This window comes from Spermophilus citellus (genome assembly GCF_964194105.1).
Source record: "Spermophilus citellus genome assembly, chromosome: 9".
NCBI classification, from domain to species: domain Eukaryota; kingdom Metazoa; phylum Chordata; class Mammalia; order Rodentia; family Sciuridae; genus Spermophilus; species Spermophilus citellus.
In genome coordinates this window covers 135,724,608-135,738,465 of record NC_138191.1, presented here as the reverse complement: position 1 = coordinate 135,738,465, position 13,858 = coordinate 135,724,608, and the positions used below count along the sequence as shown (strand labels likewise).

Here is a 13,858-nt window from a genome sequence, read left to right as displayed (position 1 = left end):
CTCTGCCTCCCATCACTGTTGCTCACATGGGTCAACTGAAGGTGGGGAAGAGGGCAGGGGACACAGACAGGAGCCCAGAAGGTGCCCTGGGGAGGGCCTTCCAGGGCGGAGCTGAGAGGAAATCGCAGGCTTAGCAGCAGTTGGGATCCACCAAGCATGGCAGAGCCCGTGCCACGCCCCTCCTGTGCCCCAAGCACCTCCACCCCACCGGCCAGGCGCAGGGGACGCACTTGAACCTCTCTGGAGTCAGGAAGTTGAGGAGATGGAAGAGTTCCTCCAGGTTGTTCTGAAGGGGCGTCCCCGTCAGCAGCAGCTTGTAATCGATCTTGTAGCTGTTCAAGACCCTGAAGAACTGCGGGGAGCAGAGGGGCGGTCATGGGAGCACAAGGTGACCCCCAATCTGAGGGGCCCCCAGCCGCACGGCCAGCACTGCCTACCTTGGACTGGTTGTTCTTGAGCCGGTGGGCCTCGTCCACCACGAGGCAGGCCCACTCGATGGAGCCCAGGATGGCCTGGTCGATGGTGATGAGCTCGTAGGAGGTGAGGAGGACGTGGAACTTGATCTGCACTTCTTTCTGCAGGGAAGAGGAACATTGGGGGAGGAGGCAGCTGGGGGCTGAGCAGACTGATCTGCGAGGCAGAGTCAGGGGGATGGGATCCTGGAGCTCCGGAGCCTGGCCAGCCCAGGACAGGAGAGGAGACAGAGGGAGGCAGCTGAGCCCCAGAGGACAGAACCCGGAAGAGGGGAGTGCTGCAGACAAAGAAAACTCAACCCAGTTTCCCCTCCGTACCGTGGTTTCACACTGACAGATGCAGCCAACCTTGGGTGGGAAGTATTTAGGAGAAATCCCGCACCTGTCATTATCCTTGCTGTTATGCCCTGAACAATCCAAACGCCACTCACCCGTAAGCAAAAGTCATAAGTGTCCTGTAAGTTAGCACCGTAAGAAGCCAGAGGTGACAGCGTATATGGGAGGGTGGGCATACGTCATATTTTATACAAGGGACTTGAGCATCTGAGGATTCTGGTGTCCTATGGGTCCCAGAACAGTCCCCGGGACCCCGTCCGTGGATGGCGGTGCAGGGATGACTGTTACTAAAACAGGAGAGCTGCCGCTCACTGCTCAGGTGGTGTGCGGCCAGCCCTGTGCTACTTCCTCAGCTCTCATCTTATCCTCAGTACTTGATGAGCTGAACTGTCATTGTCCCTACTTAAAGTTCACGGGACCTCAGGCTGGAGAACTCTCCCAGGTAACAAATGGCAGAGTCAGGGCTCAAACAGAAGAAAGAGACTCCACACGGGGGGTTTCATGCCTTGTATTTGCTAATGTGAAATTCTGAATCGTTTTAATATTGAGTTTGTAACTTGTAAAAAAAAAAAAAAAAAAAAAAAAAAAAAGTCCTGTAGGATGGTGGGACATGGGCTGGAGCTGGAGGCCTCATTTGAGATCCCACATTTGTGGGACAGGTCTCTGCTCCCCTGCCTCTGCTCGGTGACCACTGTCACACTTTGCTTGGGCCTAAATGCTGGTGGAGAGGGGGCTAGGTGCACATTCTATGCCCCAAGTTACAGGGTGGGCCCCCAGTGCCTTGAGCCTCTGCATTCACCCACTATCTCCAGACCAAGGGAAGGGGACATTAAATGCCTAAAACACAGAACGGCAGGTCAGACAAGCCCATGAAGAAAGGAAGCAGCAGCTCTCCTGCATTTGAACAAAGCGCCCTGCCCTCTCGCCCTGCACCAGGCCCCACATCCCGGCCAGTCCACACCCGTCTCTCCCAGTGACAAGCGCCCGTGTGAGGGGATCAGAGAGGGGCAGAGGGAAAGCTGGCCACAGGCTTTGTACCAGCCCCAGCCTCTTGAGCTGGGACCTTGATCAGCTTATTCCCGGCCCCAGCCCCAGCCCCCTCACTCAGGTCAGTGAGGACAGCCACGAGGACTGGAAGAGCTCACTCTGTTCCTCACAAAGTCAAAAACAGAATGACCCCGTGGTCCTGCAACCCTGCCCTGAGTGCACCCCCAAGGGAGGCGTGGATGGAGACGGGAGAGACAGCGGCACAACCAACATCCTCAGCACTGTTCCCGACAGCCAGGCGGAGAAGCAGCCCAAGGGCCCGTCCACAGATGAAATAAAACACAGTCCATCCACCCGGTGGGGAACACTCAGCCTGAAAACAGATGGCCACTCTGACCCAGGCCTCACAGTGGATGAACCCTGAAGGCCTTCTCTGCTAAGGAGTCACGCTGTACAACTCCACCGGCCTGGCCCTCCTGGAGGAGTCAGAGTCTCAGACACAGAACACAGGAGGTGGTTGCCAGGGGCTGGCAGGTGTCAGATGGGGCGTCGGTGTTTAATGGAGACAGCTTCCATTCTGCCAGGTGGAAAGGGTTCTGGAGATTGGCTTCAGGATAACGTGAACATCCTTCACACTCCTGAGTATGTACTCTTAAATGGTTAAAATGTGCATTTTACCACAATTTTTTAATAGAATAAGGGAGGAGCTGAAGGCAGTGGCCCCTGCCTGCAATCCCAGCGGCTCAGGAGGCTGAGGCAGGAGAATCACATGTTTAAGGCCAGCCTCAGCAACTTAGTAAGGCCCTAAACAACTTATTGAGAACCTGTCTCAAAATAAAAAATAAAATGGGCTGGAGAGGTGGCTCAGTGGTTAAGCGCCCCTGGGTTCAATCTCTGGTTGAAAAATATATAAAATCATAAGTACATAAAATAAAAAATATATAAAATAATAAATAAGGGAGTGAAGATTTTGAAGTGCTCAGCCATAGCCAGACCCCAGTGGGAGCTAAGGGAGGATTCTTTGTGACCCCCCAGGCTCATAGGCTCATCTGTCTAAAAAGCCACCTTGGGATCACTGATCCAGTTGTTGTTCCTTCAGCAGACAGTTTCTGAGCCTCTCCTAGGAAACTGAACGGCTGCTCAGAGACTGTCAACGAAGCCAAGACAACACATTCTGGAGGGAGACGCTGCCAGCCCCCAACACAGGAGCTAACATGAGTGCTGATGTTTAGCTGGGGCCTGCTGAGGCACCACCTTCTTCTGCTCAATGTGTGGCCAAGGTACCAGAAGTTGGTGTATCCGTGTTGGCTGTGACTTTGTTTCAAATGCAGAATCTCACTGGGGATTTAGCTCAGCGGTATAGCACTTGCCTAGCAAGGGCAAGGCCCTGGGTTCAATCCCCTGGGTTCAATCCCCAGCACTGCAAAATAAATAAATAAATAAATAAATAAAAGTCCTAGTAAATCAAATGCAGAATCTCGGCCCCCTCCTCCTAACAGGAGCTGTTGGCTCAGCGCCTGCCCTAAGACAAACCCCCTGGGGGTTAGCAGTATGAAGTCAGGAGGCCCTGCCCAGCTTTTCCTAACCATGACCCTCCCAACAGCTGTGTAAAGGGGTCTGTTAGCCCCATTTTTCTGAGAAGACTCTAAGACACAGAGAGACCCAGTGACTTGCCAGAGGTACACCGATGGTGTACAGGGTTGAACAACGTCTTCCCTAAACTCCAGTCCACCTAGAAGCTTTCTTGCAAACGGGTCTTTGCAGATACAGTTAGTTGAGGTCATGCTGGATCAGGTGGTTGTGTGAGCACTGTGATTGGTCTCTTTGTAAGAAAACAGAAGTCAGACACAAAGGGGAGAAAACCAGGTGACCGGACCAAGACGAGGGACAAGGGATGCAGCCCTAAGCCAGAGACGCCACCAGAGGCAGGAAGCAGCAGGAAGGCTGGATCCTCCCCTAGAGTCTTCCCAGGGAGGCCAGCACCTCTGTTTAAGATGCTGGTACCAGCCTGAAGTCTCCTCTGCAGAAGCCCTGTGCCAGCCTGCACCTCACCTCCACAGGGCATGGAAGGGGCACTGCACACTGCAGGGCGTCTGGGCCCCTGGGAGACCAGGCACCTTCCGGGGACACAGACGCTCACCTTCATGCGGAACACTTTCTTCCCACTCCGAATGGCATTATCCTCAAAGGAAAACTCGTTCTCGCGGATCACAGAGCGGCTCTCCTTGTCCCCTGTGTAGGTGACCACGTAGAAGTCGGGTGCCCACATCTCGAACTCACGTTCCCAGTTGATGATGGTAGACAGGGGCGCACTGACCAGGTAGGGCCCCTTGGAGTGGCCCTGCCAAGAGAGACCGAGGCAGTGAATCTGTCTGCCCAGAGCTGGCGCCAGCCTCTGCCCACCCACCTGCCAGCATGCCCACCTCTTTGTACAGGGAGTACAGGAACACGATGGTTTGCACTGTCTTGCCCAGGCCCATCTCATCGGCCAGGATGGTGTCAGTGCCCTGTGCCCAGGAGAAGCGCAGCCAGTTGAGGCCCTCCAGCTGGTAGGGGTGCAGAGTGCCACCTGTGGAGTCGATGTACCATGGCTGCTTGTCGAACTTGACCGTGGGCTGTGGGGAAGGGAGAAGTGCAGACACGCTGAGTCCTGGGCCACAGGGTCCACCCTCCAGGCTCTGCACGGGCAGCTGCTCCTCCCTGGAACCCTCCTGCTCCTCCCTGCCGCCCCAGCCCTTCCTCAGGCCTCAGCTGGAAGGCCGACTCCCTCCCTGGCCTATCTGCTGCCACAGGTCCTCCCCAGCTGGCCCTGTACTTCTCCTTCCAGGGACATCTGATTGTTGCATTCTCTGTCTGTGACCCAGGTTGTCATGACCCCCCCCAAATCCTGCTCCCTGCTTCCCAGATGCCCCACACAGTGCCTCTGACGCTGGGGCACTTGTCCCTACTGTTGGGTGAGTGACAGAATGAACGTGGATCTGGGGACTCTCAACAGCTGCCAGAACCACCACCTCCACTTGGCCCAGGACATCACCTGGGCCCTTCGTGCTGTGGCTGCAGGTGCCTCTCTGATGAAACTTCTCCTGAGGGACTAGACCCACTGCCTCTCCCACACAGCTGACACCCTGCTATGTGTCCCTGCCCAGGGCCCTGGGATAAGATGCTTCTGGAACAGGGCTCAGGGCTCCTTAACCCCCCAGTGCCACCCAAGGGCCAGGCACTGTTAAACACCCCAGGGAGCTCTGCTGAATGCACTGGCCGGCATGCCTCACAGGTAGGAGTGGTGTGTAACCGGCACGCCAGCTGCCAGGCTGTGGGCATGTGGGTGAGTCCGAGCACATGAGGGTCCCGAGAACGCGCCCTCCTCCACAGACAAGCCTGGGCCAGGGAGCCCTGGCCATCCTACCCTGCTGCCCCGCTCTCAACTCACGTCCACAATGGGCGTGTCTGGCGGCTTCTCCTGCTTATCATCCTTCAGCTTCTTGCCCTTCTTGATCAGCCGCTTGGGCAGTCTGGCGTCCTCTCCCAGCATCAGCTCCCTGGGAAAGAGCGTGGGTGCAGGAGAGCTGAGTTCAAGTCAGGAGGGGGACCCAGGGGCCCACACCTGGTGGCTGGATCCTGCAGCCCACCTGTGGCCCCAATAGGCCTGCTTCAGGTTGTCATAGTAGGGGATGTCGATGTCATCAATCTCCCAGGTGCACTGGTCATAGGGCAGGTCTTTCCACTTGATCAGGTAGTGGACATCCCCCTTTTTGTCAAAGCTGCAACACAGCAAATAGATGGTGAGGGAGGGCAGCCACTCCAGGCAGTGGCCACTGTGTGGGCCGATGATGCAGGGGGCCTCACATGGTGCACAACCACTTGTGCTAGTGGTCCCCTGGGATTCTGGGCCCACCCAGGAGGAGGGTGCCAGGGCAGTGGCTCCAGAGAGGTACAACAGCTTGCCCAAGGACACACAATAGAAGAGGGTCTCCGATAAGTGACAGACTGGAAGAGAAAGGGTCACTGAGGGGTCAGGACCAGCATCCAGAGTCCTTTCCAGCCTCTGCTGCAGGGATGAGTCACATCCAGTCACAGGCTGGACACAGGAACTCAGAATCTCTGTTACAGAAAGTTCTCTCCTCTGTCTTGTCCGTTTTCTAGTTTTAAAAACCCAAAGGACTGGAAAATGCAATGTCTTAAATAAAACTGTATTTAAAATTGGGGGAAAAAATAAAAGAGCAGTATCCATCCCAGGTGAGGGGCCTTTCTCTAAAAAGCAGGCAAAGATGTAATTCCCACAGGTGGGATGGCCTCTTCCAAAGAGCCCCAGAGGCACTGGTCCTGATGCACAAGCCCAGAAGCACACAGATTGTTTCTGGCCAACAGGAGGATCCTCAGGAACTTCCATCCGAGTAGAGCAGGTGACCAGGCCAAGGAAACACAGCTGGGCTGGGGGGCCATGCACCCCTAAAGGGCAGTGGCCAGGCCAACAGGTGGATGAGCAGTGCTGCAGCTAGCCTGGACACCATCAAGAAGCAAGACCAATCCCAGTCACCATGGAAACCAGTGGATTCTTTTTCAGCAAATAATTGGTTGGTTTATGGACTCCAGGGAATAAGTCCAGGGGAGAGTTACCTGTTCCACATTAGAAGCACAGAGGAAAACTGCTTTTAACATGCAATTTAACAAAGGTAGACGCTGTGGGGCTCAGGCTTCTCTAGATACTGACCCTCAGTAAGGGCCACTCTCAGTGAAGTCTGGGGACGGGCAGGGGCACTTCACAGTCAAAGAGAGGAGCCTTTTCAAGTTCCACAGCCTCTCTGCCCTGAAGGCCACCCCAGCAAGGCCTCTGCAAGCTCCTTCAGCCTGACAGCAACCCACTTCATAAGACAGGCACAGGGAGCCCACAACCATGAATCCCAGAAAAATGGGGAGCTGGGGTGGAAATGGAGCATGGAGCACCCAGCAACTGACGATCAAGACACTACCCAAGGCACGCAGGGCAGGAACAGCCACCGGATCCTGAGCCCCTCAAGGGCAGAGCCATAAGTTCAGGGCGCAAGCAGGGAGTACAGTACTCCAAGCTGGGTCCCCCTCCAAGGCCCCCTGGTGGCCACCACCTGCTTCCTAGCACCTGAGCTAGAGAATCAGCAGGTGCTGCCACTGCCCACCAAGTGGAAGCCAAATGTTCTCTCAGAACCCTCAGCCTCCTTGTCCTGGCCTCCTGCAGCCTACGGTCACCAAGTCACCTGGAGAATTCCCAGACTGCTCAACTAAGCTGCCACAGGGGCACGGAGGTTAGCACAGTGGCTAAGAGAGTAATCCTACCCCCAGATGCACCTGTTCCCTCTGCTCTGCCACCTGTTGTGAGGCTTGGGACACTGACTTAACCTTGCTGGTCCCCCACACTGCCCGATGTTGGCTGCTGTGATAAACGTGGAGAATGCTAAACCCCTGCACCCCAGCCTTTCTGGTCCTCAAAACCCTCCTGTGGGCATCCAGCTGACTCAGCAGGATCCCGGGAATGCGAGGCTCCCCAACCCCGTTTCTGTTCTGTGTAAGGTTTACAGGCTGGTTGTCAAGTTCCTCTTTTCTCCATATGACTCTGCCACTGTCCTCTACAAGCACGTACAAGTGTATCCTGGGCAGAGAGCCCTTCTAGCTGGACAGTCAGATCACCAGCAGCGGGGAGCCCGTGGCCTCTTCCTCCTGCCCCACTGTGGCTCTGAGCAGCAGCCCCAAAGGGTCCAGGCTCCCAGCCCTGTGCCCATCTTACAGAGTGAATGGACCACTGGTCCCGGCTCCACAGGTGTCCACCTCCAGTGAGGCTCAAGGCTGTCACCACCCAGGGCACACACCTGTGGTTCAGGATGCGATGGATCATCATCCACTCGGGCTTGATGCCGTAGCGGTAAAAGCGTTCCTCCATCTTGGCGTACAGAGGGTCCTTGTTCTTCCTCTTCTCGCTCTTGCCGTCCTCATCCCCAGAGCCATAGTCAAAGGGTGGCGGCTCATCCATGTCGTTCTTTCTTTGGTAGTTGCGATACATCACCGTGTGGTATAGCTCCAGCTGCTCACAGAGCCCGGCAGTCACCAGAGGCAGGTGGGCTGTGTCTTTGTGTCCCTCACCCAGCTCCCTACCCCCAGCCCTGATCCAGGAAGGACGACCCTCCCCCTCAGCTGCCCACTCCCAGCCATGCCCTTCCCCCAGTGGGTGGGCACTGTGTGTCAGCCCCTTCCTCATCATCCAGGAGAGCCAAGAGTCTCACAGCAGGCCAGGCCTAGCACAGCCACACCTGCCCGCGTGCCTCACCTGTAGCTCCTTCACCCAGGAGCAGTGCCAGTAGGAGAGTCCAGCCCACTTGACAAAGAACTCTCTCTCTGGGACGCCCTCCAGGGGCTTGGGTGGGGGCACTCCCGGCTCCACATCTGGTCCTGGCAGCCCCACCGTGAAGGGAGCCGGGGGCTCTGTCCACCTCCAGTGTAGGATCCGCTGGACTTTGCCCTTCAGTGGGGGACACTGTGGACACAAGAGGGTCCCCCAAGTTCAGGGCTTAGGCACAGGGCTACACCCCAGGGCTCCCACGACATCAGCTGTCACACAGGCTCCCTCCAGCCAGATGCAGAGTCCCCAAGTCAGAGGAATACCACAGTGACTCCACGGCACCCACCCCTGTCCACGGGAACCAGCACATGCTGTGCCTGCAGGAGATGGGCAACACTGAGTCCATGTGCGTCCTTTGCACTTGACTGTGAGCTTCCTCACACCTGGAAAACCTGAGCCAGGTGAGGAGATGGCCATACACACAGGACAGATGGAGAAAACGTGGCCCACTCAGCAAGGAACAGCGGAGCAGGGAGCAGAGCCCAAGACTCAGCGTTCCCCCACTTATGGGTCCTCCCACTGCCCATTCCCTGCTTAAACCCACCTGAAAACATGCCACATCATATCCTGACCACAAGCACCTGTGGGGCACAAGCTCCTGCCTGGCACTGAAGGACAATGCAGCTCTGTCCCCTGCCTCACCCCAGGCGGGGCTACAACCATCCAGGCACTGTGTATCTGAGCTGGCTGGGTCAGAAATCCAGTCTCCATCAGCCCAGAAACATACGGGGGTCCTGATGGACGCTGGGCTCCAGGGAATTGCTGACTGGCAGAAGTGAGAAATGCAGGGGCCACAGATCCACCACCTGTGCACTAAGCATGCTACCCTGACAGGGCTCTGAGAAGCCCTGGCCCTTGCAGGAGGCAGTTCTGAGCCACAGCTGGGCTGGGGCAGAGATTGTGCATGTCAAGAGACAGCTCTGCTGGAGGGGGCAGGTCCCACCCCTGCCACCACCTGTCCACATATCTTTGTCAACCACCTGGGGTGAGGTACAGCCCTGAGTCTGTTTTCTCATCTTCAAAATAGGGCCTCACCTCCCTCCACGTCTAGGACTACTGTGGTGCCAAACCACACAGGAAGGCTTTCAGGTATACACTGCATGCCACAAAGCCCCTCAGCCAGCCATGCTTTAGCCTAGTGAGAGCAAAGGCCAAGGAGCAGAGGAGGAGAGGAGACGGGGAGTCAGGTAGGACCAGCCTCCTCCACTGGCTCTGGTCGGTAGGTGGGACACCTCCTTGCCCCACCCTGACCTACCTCCATCCCTACCCTACAGGGAAGGACCTGGACAGAACTAAGCTCCTGCCACCTCTCATCACAGGGGGTTTTGCAGAACAGCTAAGAAGGCTGCACCTGTCCAACAGGGCTCCCAGGCTCCTATGCAACACAGACACACATGCACAGACACAACACAAGCCCAGGTACACAGTGGCCAGGGCTAGCCACAGCACAGGCAGGACCACAGGGCAGGGAGGTCCATCGCTTGGGTGGCAGGGTAGTGGGGGCCAACTCAGAGCATAAGGCCTTCACAAGCCTACAGTCACTGAGGGGCAAGGAGGAACAGTGAGGGGAGGCACCCCCACCTCCCTGCAGAAACCGGGACTCAAGCGTCCCGTCACCCCAGTATTGGGACAGAGCCAGGGCCAGGGTGGCTCTAAAGACCTGGGTCTAAGTGGACACTTCTGCAGCTGTGTGGCCCTAAGTCACTTCACTTCCTTTCCTGAGCCTCAGTTTTCTCATCTAAAAATGGGAATAACAAAAGCCTGGCTCTTGAACGCTCAGTAAGGCTAAGGGAATGAGGTCTGTGCCAAACTTGGGGCAGAGTAAACGCTTGCTGACGGTAGCTGCTAAGAAAGGGCATTCAGAAGCCACACAGGCCCGGGGGCGGGGCGGGGCGGGGCGGGGCGGCGTAACACTCACAGTACAGCGCGGGCAGAGCCATTCACCATTTGGGATCTCGGGCAGCGGCGGGTTGAGGCAGTGCAGGTGGTAGGAGGAGGGGCAGGCGTCGCAGCACAGCAGCTCGCCGCCATCCTTGCACACCCGGCAGAACTCCATGTGGTCGTCCTCCTCCTCCTCACAGCCGCACTCCTCCTCCTCCTCGTCGTCATCCTTCGGCTCCCACTGGATGCCCTCCTTCTCCTGGAGGGGTGTCCAGGTGGAGGCACCTTGGGACGGGTCCCCCAACTCCCGGCCCGACTCCCCACCACGGGTGATGGCACCGGGTCCAGGGAGCCAGGTGCCATCCCTGCCCTCCCCTGTGGCCGCCTCTACCGGGGCTTACGCAGTGCGGGCAGCTCCACTTGCCCTCGGGAGCCTTCTCCAGCTCGGGGTCGAGGCAGACGAGGTGGTAGGCCCGCGGGCAGGTGTCACACAGGATGATCTCCCCCCCCTGCTGGCACACCTCGCAGTAGTCCTGGTGGTCCGTCTCATAGCCATCACCATCGTCAACTGGAGAGGGGGAAAGGCAGCCGTGGAGGAGCTGTCCCCCTAGTGATGCACAACCATCTCCATCACCCTTGCCTGACAGGTATTCAGTAGGTGCTTAATAGATGCTGGGTGGATGAACTGGTGAGTGTGTGGACAGGATGGACAGGTGGGGGGGTGGGGGGATGGGGGACCTATGGGGTGAACAAATGCTGGGGGTGGCCTAGGTAGGAAAAGCGAGGAGATGGATGGAAGATAGATATAAGGAAAAGGAGGGAAAGGTGATGAAGGGACAGAAAAATGGATGGACAGAAAGATAAAAGAGAGGGAGGAAAGGGGACAGAGGGATGAAACTAGGGGGTGAGAGGATGAAGGGGTGTTGGTGGGTGGGGAAAGGGGTGGGTGACAGGGTGGCCAGTGGATGAGTTTCTCCAGCCCTACCTGCCAGCGCAGACCCCTGGTGGCTCACACCGAGGGTCTGATTTCCTCCTCAGGACACCCCTCTCTTGTGATAGAAGAGATCAGGGCAGTTGAGGAACAACAGAGCACCTTCCTGGCCAAGACCAGGGGAGGCTGAGGCCTGAGGAGGCCTCCCCACGTCCCCAGGGGAGGCTCGGCAATGCCCCCATATCTACCAGGAGGGCCTGACAGCCCTGCAACAGGAAGCCCCACTCACTCCTCCTCTTCTTGCGCCGCCTTTTGCTCTTCTTGCCCAGGGCTGCAGAGCACTCAGAGCGCACGGAGGAGCTGTGGATGCTGGCACTATCCAAGTCCGACTCCTCCCGCTCATCTTCCTCACTCTGCAGAGGAAGGGAGGGGGCCTCTGAGCCAGGGATACCCAGGGCTCATCCAAGGTCTTTGCTTGCCTGGATGGGTGGGGTGAGGCGATGCAGGGCCAGAGGAGGCTTTGGAGACTGCTCCCTGGGGTTCACTTCCCCCACATCCAGATAGAAGCCTCATGCCATAGCCCAGCCCACTGGCCCAGCCTGATGTCCCCCCACCCACTGAGCCCTGCTCTCCAGCCCCCAGGCACTTCCACATTTGCACCTCCACACCACTCCCCAGGCCCTGCCCTCCATCCTGCCAAACTCCCTGCAAGGGGCAGACCTAAGGAACTCCCACCCAAGGAGTCTCCCCAGACCTCTCCTTGGCCAAACCCACAGGCCAGTGCTGAGCCAGGTGTGGCATGGCCTGTCTGCACGCTCTCTCCCTAGATGTGCCTGCTGGACACAGCAGGTGCTCATCAAGTGTTTGCTAAGCTGACCTGGACCACCAGGTCTGGGGTGGGCCATCCCTTCTGCTCCATATGCCCCTTCAGAGCAGCTAAACTCAACAGCTTCCAATTTCCTCTCACCTTGCAGGGCTGAGGTGAGGGGAAAAAACTCTCCACACACAGAGAAGGGAGTGAGCAAGGCAGAGACACTGGCTTAGGCTCTGACCCTGGGGTCAGAGCTGGGCCTGGGAGTGGAGGGATAACCAGGGCTCCAACTAGCCTGGTCCTACATACCACCTCCCCGGGCCCCACCCTCCCAGTGTACCCTGCTACCTGGATGGAGCCGCAGCTGTGGCACCAGGAGCCAGAGAATGTGGGCTGGGGAAAGTTCCTGCCCAGAGCCCAAGCTAGAGGGGCCCTTGGAAAGATCCAGCCTCTACCCCACCAGAGCCACAGGGAAAGCCCAGCAGGCATGCAGGTAGAACGGAGGGGAGGGGCCCCAGCCCCCAGCCCCCAGCCAGCTTAGGAGAATGAAAGGAAAGCCCACTGTCCTGGGTCCCTCGGGCCCTCCCCAGCACACATGCACATACACACATTCACACATCTGCATGCACACGCACACACGCACACACTTAGTATGCATGCCCACATACACACTCACCGAAGAGCCCCTCTTCCTCTTGCCACCAATCCCCCCAAAGCGGAACTTGAGCCCAGCCACCTTCTTCCCCTTGCCCTTCTTCTTCCCGTCTTTGGAGCCTTTAATCTTCTTCCTCACTCCAGGCCCTGAGAACAAGGGTCATGATCACCAACTGCCACTTCATGCGGGGACCCAGTGAGGTTTTACCATCTCCCTTTTCAGATGAGGCATGAGGGCTGGGGACACAGGGAGTCCCCGCTTGGGTCACACAGCAGGGAAAGGGAAAGCTAGAGACTGACCTGACCCACATTTGTCTGCCAGGCCAAAGCACTGGCCCTCTGCCAAGAGCACCTGCCCCTACACTGTCCCCACCCCAGCCAAGGAAGCCCCCGTCCGCCTCAGCAGAGCCACCAAAGGCATACCCACCCACCTGAGGTCCATGCATGGGCCCCCAGAGCTACGTCCTGAGGCCAAAAGCCCTTCCTACAAGCAGGCAGGGCAGGCCCCTCCCACAGCTGCCCCCCAGGAAAAGGCTGGCAAGTTGAAGCTAGCCACGGGGCAGTGAGCCACCCCCAGTGGCCCAACCCACTGCCAGGAGAAGCAGAGGAGGAGAGGTCCAGCGGCGGGATTCACACCCAGGTGGCTTTAGCCGAGGCCCTCTTCTGGCCGCACTGGGGACAGGACTGGGAGTCCCACTGCTACAAAGAATCTACTTCAGCAGCTCAGCTGTGAAGCAGTGGCTCAGGGAATCCGCAGCTGGGCAGCTGGAGCCCAGAGGAAACCAGTAAGTGGATGGGCAGGCGATGCGTAGGCCAGGCCCTTCCTGAGGTCCTGGTGATAAGGGTCAGGCAGGATACGGTGCAGGGTCAGACTTGCCTAGCAGGCCCCCTCCAAGACCTGGCAAAGGGGTGCCAGGCACGGCACCACGGCCTTGTCCCAGAAACCAATGCTGCTTTTTTTATATAAACCTTGGATTTAACCCAGGGGTGCTTTACCACAGAGCCAGTCCTTTTTATTTACTTATGTATTTAATTTTGAGACAGAGTCTTCTCTAAGTTGCTGGGAGCCTCGTTAACTTGCTGAGGCTGACCTCAAACTTGTGATCCTCCTGTCTCAGCCTCTCAAGTCACTGAGATGACAGGAGTACACCACCTCACCCAGCTACCAATCTCCTTGGGGCTGAAAACCAGGGTCCCCAGATCTCCTCAACCCCCACCCCCATCAAATACCAAATCAGCATCCAGGATGGCTGAGTTACTGGAGATGGCACTAGGGAGCACCCTGGGAGACCAATGTCCCCAAACCCAGGAAGCCAGAAACCTCCACCCAGAATGCTCCCTCCCTGGGGCACTTCAAGTCTCACAGGGCCCTGCTGTCCTCTTCTCCTGTCCACAACCCCTAGCCCTGAGTCAGACTG

General features: G+C 57.5%; 1 protein-coding gene across 1 annotated transcript in view; it reads right to left on the bottom strand.

Moving 5' to 3' along the window:
• The window catches only part of CHD5 (chromodomain helicase DNA binding protein 5), a 58,906-nt gene that overhangs the window by 24,554 nt on the left and 20,494 nt on the right, over positions 1 to 13,858 (bottom strand). Inside the window, exons 6-17 of the mRNA XM_081307730.1 lie at positions 12,463 to 12,587; positions 11,265 to 11,388; positions 10,446 to 10,612; positions 10,082 to 10,303; positions 8,092 to 8,298; positions 7,637 to 7,848; positions 5,426 to 5,557; positions 5,227 to 5,335; positions 4,220 to 4,411; positions 3,937 to 4,137; positions 438 to 575; positions 231 to 352 (exon numbers count right to left, since the gene is read on the bottom strand). Of these exons, the coding sequence (XP_081163856.1) occupies positions 231 to 352; positions 438 to 575; positions 3,937 to 4,137; positions 4,220 to 4,411; positions 5,227 to 5,335; positions 5,426 to 5,557; positions 7,637 to 7,848; positions 8,092 to 8,298; positions 10,082 to 10,303; positions 10,446 to 10,612; positions 11,265 to 11,388; positions 12,463 to 12,587 (1,951 nt within the window). The remainder of the gene's footprint in view (positions 1 to 230; positions 353 to 437; positions 576 to 3,936; positions 4,138 to 4,219; positions 4,412 to 5,226; positions 5,336 to 5,425; positions 5,558 to 7,636; positions 7,849 to 8,091; positions 8,299 to 10,081; positions 10,304 to 10,445; positions 10,613 to 11,264; positions 11,389 to 12,462; positions 12,588 to 13,858) is intronic.